The 10,529-nt window shown below is 54.8% G+C and overlaps 1 protein-coding gene across 2 annotated transcripts in view; it reads right to left on the bottom strand.

The window, feature by feature from the left end:
* Positions 1 to 8,007: 8,007 nt before the first annotated feature.
* The window catches only part of ARID3B (AT-rich interaction domain 3B), a gene marked incomplete at both ends in the record, with an annotated part of 48,645 nt that continues 46,123 nt past the window's right edge, over positions 8,008 to 10,529 (bottom strand). For both annotated transcript variants that reach the window (XM_079701153.1, XM_079701152.1), the window contains one exon: positions 8,008 to 8,171. In XM_079701153.1, coding sequence (XP_079557279.1) covers positions 8,008 to 8,171 — 164 coding nt within the window. The remainder of the gene's footprint in view (positions 8,172 to 10,529) is intronic.

Raw genomic sequence — 10,529 nt, 5'->3', positions numbered from 1 at the left:
GGGGGCACAGGGAGTCAGGATGTCTGGGTTCCTGGGCCTGGCGTCAGAGATTGAAGGAGAGTGGCCTTCAGAGCTGAAAAGTCCTGTGCTCGAGTCAGCTTCTCCACCAACCAACTAGGTGAGCATGAGCAAGTCTGCCTTCTCTAAGCCTCAGTTTCCTCATCTGAAAAATGGGGGTACTGACAGTACCTTCCTCAAAGGAAGATGTGAGGATTACACGAGACAGTGCATGGAGCACAGTGCCTGTTTCCAGTCCCCCTAAGCTTCCTGATACCTGGGGTCCAGTTTGGGTGAGTCAGTATTAAAGCCATAAAACCAGAGAGATGTGCCCAAGACCAACTGTGTATGGGGCTTCAGTCACAAAGTCTATCCATTGTTCCACCAACAAGGCATTGTCTGCACTTCTTATTAAGTTCAGGAAACAATTTGATTTAATGTGCAGCCACCAATGATAGACAGTGTAGCAATGCCCACGACCAGGAGCTTGAATACTTAGTGCTTGGATCCTATTTCACTCTGACCAAGGGCCTCATGTTTATGACCCTGCGTGGAGGAGTTGGATGGGGTGGGGGATCCTGTCTTTTGCCTCAGCTGCTCTCTGGGGATCCCGAGGGAAGGGGGGCAGATCCATCAGTGGACCCTCAGGCTGGGAACTGTGTCCACAGGGAACAGGAGCGGGTGCAGCTCCGAGCATCAAGGGCTCCAGTGCCGGGAGGACAGAAGCCTCCATCTGCCTCTCAACTCCTGAAGGTAGCATTTGGGGATTCTCCAGAGGGACAGGCAGAGTGACCCCTGCCTCCCTGTGGGACCAAGTCCCAGTTTCTCTCTCTGCCTTCGTCTCCCCATCCGCAAGTTGGAGGGGGAAACAGAGGCTCAAAGGGTCCCTCCAGCTTGGACCTTTGCTGGTTCTCCTGGATTCCTCAGCTGCCCACCCTTCCCTGGCAGAGCTGGAGCTACCGCATATCTGGTACCTGTCCTGCCTCTGCGCCCTCTGTGGGGGTCAGCCTCTGCCTCATCTGCTTCCAGATCGTAGCCACAGCCCTGGAACCAGAGGAGAGGAGCATCTGAGAAGCAGCCAGGGGCAGTGCCCAGGCTGGGGAAGAAAGGTGGCGTGGAGACTGAGGCCCAGAGCCACGAGGGAACAGATTCACAGCCTCGCTCTGCAGCACAAGAGATTGAGGTCAGCCCCTGGCCCAGCCCCGGGGAGCCGGGCAGTCCTGGCACAGAGGGCCTGGATCGATAGGCCTCAGGAAACCAAGCGGGGACAAAGACTCTTGGGGAGAGGGGAGGCCCCTGTAGCTATGCCTTTAGCCCCCAAGGCCAAAGTCTCTGTCAGGTCTATTGTAGGTGGCTGCAGTAAGAGGCTGTCCTTGTCCCCCACCTGCCACGGGGCCTGAAATGCTCACGCCGGCACAAGGTTCCTGATTCTCAGTGGTTGAGGCCACCTGGCTCTTTCCCAGGGGGACCCTGTGGCTCAGAGTAGAGCTGGGCAGGGAGTGGCCAAGTGGGGATGCTGGGGTCCTTGTGGGGCTTGGTTGGCCCAGTCATTGCCCCAGTGCCAGCAGAGTGATGGCTGGGACCCTCTGTCTTACTGGTGAAGGCCTGAGGCACTGGGCTTCAGGCTTTTCAAAGTGAGTTTTCATTTACTTGCGCTTCATTCAAATCATTCTACAGTTTCCATTTCACAGACAGGAAACTGCCCAGAGAAGGGGAGTAACTTGCCCTAGGTCACACAGCAAAACAGCAGCTAAGCCCCCTGGTTCCCTAACCTGTCCCAGAAAGGTGGTTTCTCATTTCACACTGCCTATTCTGAGCTTGATAGCAGGACCATCTTCAATGGCCACAGGCCAGGCCGGCTTAGGGTTGACATCCCCCTCAAGGTCAACTGGCCATTTTTCTTTTTCTGAACTTCCCTCCCCACCCTCTTCTGTGCTTCCTTCCCCTACAGAGCTCTGTCAGCTGGGCCACATCCCCCCAGAACCATCCTCGATGCTGTCACTGAACGCTCCCCCCATCTACTGCCTTAAGTGAAGCAGGGTTTTGCAGAGGGGGACTCTGGCAGGGTGATGGGACAGAACATCTTTGGGATTGTTTCTCCAGCATCGTCCTCCACAAAATGTTCTCTGCCCTCCCTCCCATATACAGGCTACTGTGGGGGCTGCCAAGTTCTCAACTGATTGGTCCAGCACTGGGTGCTGAACCCAACTGAACCAATGGTCTCCTTCCTGGGGTCACTGGACTTCAGACAAAAGAGTAATCTTCCCAGGGCTGAAAACTGGACACATAAAACTGGGGAGCTGTCAACTGCCCTGCTTTTCCTCTGAGGAAAAAGGTGTATTTCACTAACAGCAAATGGAGCTGACGATTCCCAGAAAGTGAAATTGGGATGGAGAGATTTTGGTTCAGCCCAGGGGGTCTCATGCATGCAGAAGACATAAACTTGACCTTTGGGATGGTCATCTCACCTTGCTCTGTAGCTCAGGCATCAGGCTGAGCTGGTCTTCAGGAGGGGAGGAATACCTTCCACGGGCAGGGATTCTGGGTTCCAGACCCTTCCTGAGGCCAGCCCCAGGTCCCATTGCCCTTGGGCTCCTCCACATACCCTGGTGTCGGAGAATAAATACCCCTCCTGTCTGCTCATATGGGCCTGAGCGACTTGGGTCCCTTACGAGGGAATGCCTCCAAACCAGATGGCTGCCCCCCCTGTCCCAAAGGCTCTCCCGGTAGGCAGAGCATTGCCCTCCACTGGCTTATCTCAGACCCGGCTCCGGTTTGTTCCCCTGGCACAGAAGGCCACCCCACCACCCCTTTGCCTTCTTGTGTGTCCCTGTGTCCCAGCTGCTGACAGGGTTTGTACTCACTGTCTCCAAGCGCAGCGGGGGCTCCCACTCTTCCCAGTCCTGCTGGTCTGGTCGGTTCCTTCTCCCCTTCCTTCCGGTGGTGATTACAAACCTTCTCTTTCATTAAGTCCCAAGCCACCAACTCCCCCTCCTTTCCGGGCAGTAACCGGCACATTTCACAGGGAGGCGGGCAGAGACGCTGTCGGCGCCAGACCGACCCTCCAAGCGCCGCTCGGCCCCAGGCCCTTCCCAGCCGCCCCCCCACCCCACGCTCGCCCCATTGGCTGCGCGGAGGGCACATGCCTAGCCCTGGCCAATGAGGTGGGGGAAGCTGCGGCTCGTGGCTGGGAAAGCTGGTCCCGGAGATGCTCAGGTCCCTCAGATGACCTCCACTGCTGTGCGAGGCTTGGGGGGTCGGGTGGGGCAAGAGCCGAGACGTGGGATAATCAGACTCCCCTCCCCGCGTCCTCTGCTTCCCTCTCGTAACCGCGCTGGGTTACCCCTGCCCTAACTGAAAAGAGGCATCTGCGGGAGCAGTTGGACAGCTGCGTTAGAGTCCGTTCCCAGCCCTGCCATTCACTACGTATGTGACCTCGTGCACATTTCTGCTCTTCAGTTTCTTCATCTGTAAAATGAACAAAGTCACTGCCTCACAGGTCTATGGGTGCAGTGTTAAATGAGACACTGAGCACAGAGTGCTTTGCCTCGCTCGTGGTTAGGGCAGATTCTGGACTCCGTAGCCACCGACTGCTCTTCTCACAGCTCTGGGACCTCATGCTAGTTACTCAACCTCTCTGCGCCTCCAAACTCATATAAATGTGTAGAGGAGCAAACGAGTTAATTAATGCAAAGAACTTAAACCACACCTGGCATACACGTGTTCAGTAATTGGTAATTTTCACAGCCTCCTTATTACCATCAGTGCCATCCCATGTCCTGGGGCACACGTTCAGAGTTCCTCTGGGGTACAAACCTGGGAGCAGAATTGCTGGGCCCCAGGGCATGGGCACGTTCCACTTTACTAGGTACAGCCAAAGTGTTTTCCAGAGTTAGGCTAATTTACACTCCCCTCAGCAATCTGTGAGAGTTCCCATTGCTCCCTATCCTCGCCAAGGCCTGGTATTTTAAGAATACAGTTTGTGCCAATCTGATGGTGTGGAATGGATTTTTGTGCATTTCCCTGATTACTAATGAGGACCATTTTATTTCCTCTTCTGCAAAACACCTGTTCATGACTTTGCCCTCTCTCCTCAATCCTTCTTTTTGCTTTTGTCTTAACAATAAGCATTTTTTAAAAAAAGAAATTCTGACTAGTTGTGTGTTACAAGCATCTCCTCCCAGTTTGTCTTATCTTATGGTATCTTTTGATGAACTTTTTTCGGAGGGTCTAGTTTGAGGAATTCTTCCTTTTCTCGAGGTCTCAGATATTCTCCTATATTTTTTTCTATTAATTTAGAGTGGGATGGAATTGCAGTGGCTCAGTGCCTTGTTCTTCGCAGATTCTCCACCTCTATCAGGAGGCTTATTCAGCTGCCACTTCTCCCTCAGCGTCCCCTCACATCCACTCCATACTTCTATCTCAAATGTCTCTGGACCCTGCTTCTCCTCATCTCTGGGCCTCCTCCTATACCAGGCCCACTGAATCTCCATGGGGCAGCCCCCTGGTGAGTCGCAGGCGGTTGTGACATGTGATCCCAACTATTGGTTAGTAATTAAAGTACTAAAGGGTTGGTTATTTCTTTCAAAAGATTTTAAAAAGTCAGTGAGAGGTTCGACTGTCCCAGTGTCACCCTCAATTTCTAGCACTTCAAAATGGCAGAGAGAACCCCCCCACCCATGCCTCAGAGGTTGCAGACAAGTGAGGTGTATATTGTTATGGATGGAGGGGGGCAATCACAAACCCACCCAGTGCTTTACCTCTCTGCCCATTTCTTTTGGTTTTGCCAAAACCAGGTTGTGCCCCTACGATGCGCATCATGGCAGAGAAAAAGGCTGAGCAGTCTGGGTATAGGCCTGTTTCAGTGGCAGTGTCCCAGGGTGTCCATGCCTAGAATGTCTCCCAGCTCCAGATCACCCTTCTAGAAAAGCCTCTTTCTAAGCCTATGTCCTCCTTAAAACATGTCAGCAGGGTCCCGATGCTCAGAGGATGGTGCCCAAATTCCTTAGCCTGGGCTCCATCCTGGCCCCAGCCACACTTTTTTCCAGCACCCCCCCAACCCTAGGCACTGCCCACAGTTCCCCAATGCCAGGTCCTTTGATGCCACCGAGCTTCCACATGTATCACTTCCTCTGCTCTTCCTCACATCTCCAGTTGGCCACCTCATTCTTCTAGCTGAAATGTCCGCCACTGGGAAGCCTTCCAGATTCCCTAGTGAGCTGTTCCAGCATTTATCTACCCCACTGGTCCCAGTCATGCTGTATTCTAAAGACTCGTTTTTTGTCTACAGTCGTGTGTGCCTCCCAGACAAGAGTGTGAGCTCTGTGAGCGTGGGTACTGTACTTATTCAGCAGGAGCTCAAAGAGGGCTTGCTCATGTAGGAGACCCCTGGCCCTGTGCCTGCTGGGACCCTGACGTGACACCAGGGGAGTCCGTTTTGGTGATCATGCAATATCAGCGGTGCCCGGCTAATACAGAAGACAGGCTGAGAGTAAGCGCTTTGGGAAAACGATGGGTGAGCAGCGAAGAAGAGAAGGGTTAGGAAAAGTCAAGGGATCAGAGGAGTAATTCACTTAGCCCCTTTTATTCTGAAGGTCCTCGCCTCTTCCCTAGTACCGTCAAATGAGTCACTGAAAGCGCCCGCGAGACCTGCTTGTGTGAAGAGGTAGAGGTTTATTGAAATATAAACATTCGAGAACATGTAAGATAGAAAATGACCACAACATATACAGACACTTGCTGCAAGAGGACTTCTGAGGTATTTATCCACTGCCTAGGCTACCCATGTGCTATCACATTTTTTCCTGGTTAAATACAAGTAAGATGGGGAGGGGGAGGGGACGGAGTGGCCCTGGCCAATGGCTGCCATGTGACCTCAGGGCCGCACCGTCAGGAGAGCTCCTCTTGGCCCAGGCCCCCATTCTGGGGGCACCTGCCGGCGCTCCCACCCTCGGGCTTTCAGGCTGAGACCCTGCTGTTGCCCTTGAGGGCAGCGAGAGCTTGCTGAGAGGGCAAGCTGGGCAAGCTGCCTGAGGAAAGGGAGAGGATCCAACAACCAGGAAGACACAGTGCACCACCCCTGTGTCCTCCAGGTGGGAAGAGTCCATCCTTTGTGACCAAAGCCCTGAGAAAGACACACTGGCCAAATGTCTGCGACGCCTTCAAGTGGGCCCAGCGCCAGCCAACTGGGCTCCTCCCTGACACAGACCTCAGATGCCCTTCTCTGCCAGGCCCTGCGCCGGCCTGGTGAGGCCAGGAGAGGGTCAGCCCCCAATGGATGGGGCTGTGTATGTGAGTATGTGTGAGTGTGAGACAGTGTGGAGGGCTAGGGAAGGGAGAGAAGATGCAGTCAGTGCAGCTGCACCTCACTGGGCTGAGGTATGTGTTTTGTGCTCAAGCGTATGATTTCCCTTTCCTTTCCTAGACGGACTGAACGTTAGTTGTGTATGGGCTTGTGCCACCATGGTCTCCCACCGCCACAGCACGATGATGTCACAGCGGGTGGAGTTCCACTGAACACTGCAGAGCTTACTCGATTGAGAGGCGAGCCTTGTGTGAGAATCACCTCTTCTTTATGACACAGGAACAGCCCACTCCACCCCAGGGTCCAAGAGGAGAGACAGAGCTCTTTCAGCATCTCCTCACCCTCTGGGGCAGCTCGACTTCTCTAAGGCCCATGGCCTCCACAGCCCACTCCTGCCCTGAGGTGGGAATGTTGAGTGAGGGAAGATGCCGTGCCCCCACCCTGGCGAGCTGGGCGCTGGGGTTTGGGACTGCCCTGCTCTGGTGGGAAATGGGTCAAGGGCCATCTCGAGAACCGGTGTGGTTTCACGATCCAACCTGTGTGACAGCGGGCCTCTCCGTTCCACCTCCTGCCACTGTGATCCCTGAGTCATCTCTCCTGCTGCCTCGCTCGCACCCTCACTGGGGTCTTAGGGAAGGGCCGGAGGGGCTGGGGTACCAAATCATTTGCTCGGCTTTGGGGGTGATCTGCTTTCATTTCTTTGGTGCTACAATAACAACAATAAAAATTTTAAAGTAAAAAAAAAACACAAAAGTCAGCAAACACATATAAAAAAGATTTCAGAGATGCAAATACTTCCTGAAGAATCAAACATCAACAGTTACAAATCTGAGGTATTTCAATGAACCTGACATTGGCAGGTTTGGGCCCCACGAGAAGAAGAGGGGCCCAAGGGACAAGTGGGCTGTTTCCTGGGAGAGCTGGCCAACAGGGATGAGTGGGGGCATGAGGTCTGGCAGGGTCAGAAAAGGGTCAGTGGAGTGGGTGCCAGGGCCTGCCTGGGCAGCCCCTGAGGCTCTGCCTCTCCCTCAGCAGATGCCCAGCAGGCCCTGGGTCCTGAGGACTGCCCTCATGATCCCTGTCTTGGGACCATTAAAAGGGGGATATGGGGCCCTGAGGACTGCTTCAAGACTTGAATTTGAGAGACCCACACCCCAAGAACCAAACATGGGAGGCAAGGTGGGTTGGGAGGACCCCATGCCATGCTCAGCAGAGAAGGGCCACAAAGACATGCTCTTGGCTCCTAGCAGCCCCACACTGGAGTCAAAGATTGGGGGACTGAGCAGGGGAAGAGACCAGTGACCCTGGGGTCATGGCAGAAGGCAGGGGAAGGGAAATAAATTAAAGGGGAAGGGATGTGGAGGGCCTCCAGCCCTGTGTCAGCTTACAGATTGTCAATACACTGTGCCCGGGGTTGGGAGGTGGCCTGGGAGCCCTGGAGGAAGCTGGACGCCCACAGACCCCGCCCAGTTCTCCAGGACAATCCCTGATTGGACAACGCTGCCCTGTCAGGCCCCTCCAGCCTCTCCTTGCCTCTAGAGTACAGCAGGACCTGATGGAGCCTGGACAGACGGACAGGTCCAAACTCTCAACACCTGGCCAAATGGTGTTTGATGTGGGCTCCATGAGATGAGGTAAATTCTGTGCATCAGCTTCCTCCACTCTCGATGGGAGGGTGGAGGGAGTTGGGAGCTGGGTCCTGCCCCTCAGAGGGACCAGCTGGTGGAGGGCTCTGCACTTGGGGTGCCCCGGGACGAGGTAGGACTTGGCGAGCAGTGAGAACTGCTGCTGCTGCTGGCGCTGCTGCCGATGCTCTGGGGAGCGGATCCTGCGATGAGGTGGACCACAGGTTTCTGGGCAAACAGCACACCTGAGCAAGTGGGGGCGGGGAGAAGGAAGTGTGAGCACATGGGAAGAGGAAGGACAGGTTCAGGGGTTCAGTTCATCCCACTGTATCTATTGCCGCCCAACTCTGGGCGAGGAGGCTCCACGCTGGACGCTGCGCTAGGTGCCGACACTGCCCTGCCTGCAGGTGCTTACAGGCTGGTGAGGGGGACAGACAGAGTCATTTTGCTGAAATGTCACAAAGGCTCTAAGTGAAGTGTACCCAGTGTGTTGTGGGGGAAAAAGGTGGCTTTGGAGGGCAGGGGAAAGTGGGTCAGGAGAAGCTCCGGCGGGAGAGCATGCCTGGACTTTTTAGAAAAAGTGGCCACATGACGAGGAGGAGACGGTGTGGCAGGCAGAGGCAATCTGAGAGAACAAAGAACAGAGAGAGGTGGCGAACGTGCTGGAGGCTGGTGCAGCAATGTGGTAGGCCCGGGGGGAGCTGAAGGCAGGCACGCGGCACAGGTGGCTGGAGAGGTGGCAGGGCGAGGAAATGGAGGCCTGCGTGTCTCTAGGCTGCCGGGGTCTTACCCTGTGGGGCTTGTGAAGCCCCTGAAGTTTTAAGAAGGGGAAGAAGGGGACGGACATCACGAGACGGGCATTTCCGAGCTCTCTGTGGGCTGGGAGGATGTGGGTGGATGGAAGCCTGGAAGTCAGAGCTACTCTAACAGGGGAGAAGAGAGGTCTGAACCAGGGCCATGCAGCAGGGATGCAGCAGAGCAGTGGCGACTGCTGAGCTCTGGGGGGTGATGGGCTTGAGGGGCTCTCAGGAGTGACTTCCAGGCTCCGGGCCTGGGTGACTGCACAGCCACTGAGAAAGGACACAGGTGGGACAGGATTGAGGCAGGTGAGGTTTGGGGAGCCTTCAACTCTCTTCTGACTGCTCCCCATGCTGAGGGAGAGGAGGCATATCCTCCTCTCTCCTGAGGGAGGATGAGAGGAGATGGAGAGCCAGGCACTGATCTCCCTCTTCCCTGCTTTCCGCACAGACCCACTCCCAACCCCCAAACCTCCTCGACCACACGGCACCACCAGAAGTCAAAGGGCATCCAGGCCCTACCCGCCGGCTCGCCCAATCTCCTTGAGGGCTCTGTGTTAGGCAGAGACCTTTGAACGTGGCATGGTCTCTGAAGCGCTGACTCTGTGGTGAGTGGCTCGGCAGCTTGGCGTCCCTGCTTCTCTGCAGGCTGCTTCCAGGAACTCTGCCCCTTCCCTGGCCCCAAGCATGATGCCCCCAGCAAGTAGCCCGGCAGAGATCCAGAGTGGCCCTGGCCCCAGTCCCCAGAGCAGGAGCACTCAAAGCATGCCCTGTGGAAATGCCCCCGGTTTCGATAGAAGGTGCAGCTCTAACCCCCCTCCACTGGGCACCTCCCCATGCCCTCTCTAAAACAGGTGGTTGATGCCCAGGCTCCCAGCAGGAGGCCACTGGCCAGTGTGCCCGTGCTCTGGGGCCCCCACTCATCAAGCTGTGCTTAACAAGAGTCAGCTGGAGGGACCTGCTTGGTGGTACAGTGGTCAAGAATCCGCCTGCCAATGCAGGGGACACAGGTTCAATCCCTACTCCGGGAAGATCCCACATACCGCGGAGCAACTAAGCCCATGCACCACAACTACTGAAGCCTGTGTGCTGCAACTACTGAAGCCCGCGCGCTGCAACTAGAGCCTGTGCTCCGCAACAAGAGAAGCCACCGCAATGAGAAGCCCGCGCACTGCAACGAAGAGTAGCCCCCGCTCGCTGCAACTAGAGAAAGCCCGTGTGCAGCAACAAAGACCCAATGCAGCCAAAAAAAACACAAACCAGTCAGCTGGCTTTATCCCCAAACTCATCTCTACACTAACGAAATGGGAGTGGGAAACGGATTGCTGTTTCTATGAAAACTACGTTGAACACCTTGGAAAGTCTTCGTAAAGGTGCTAAACCAACCAACCAACAAAAAACTGTTGCCAAATTAGATTTAGGAAGAGACAATTGTAAAAGACTGGGGGGAAAATCATGAAAATATAGGCTGATTCTGCTGCACTCAAGATTCCTTTGCCCGTGTCAGTTCTTGGACCATGACAGATGATGTTCAGGAAGAGAAGAGCTGAACCAGTCAAAGAAAGGAGACCCATGCATTGAAAGACTGGAATGGTGGACACTGATTTAACTTATAATACAACGTTAAAGGTGTGAATAGTTGATTATGATTCTTTACGTTAAATGACTTTTTCAAATAACGAGCCAACCATTGGTCGAAAAAGGGTTAGACAAGGGGTCTCCATCAAAGGTGGTGGTGGTGGGGCTTCCCTGGTGGTGCAGTGGTTGAGAGTCCACCTGCCGATGCAGGGGACAGGGGTTTGTGCC

This window comes from Hyperoodon ampullatus (genome assembly GCF_949752795.1).
Source record: "Hyperoodon ampullatus genome assembly, chromosome: 3".
NCBI lineage: Eukaryota > Metazoa > Chordata > Mammalia > Artiodactyla > Ziphiidae > Hyperoodon > Hyperoodon ampullatus.
This window is presented reverse-complemented; position numbering and strand designations above follow the sequence as displayed.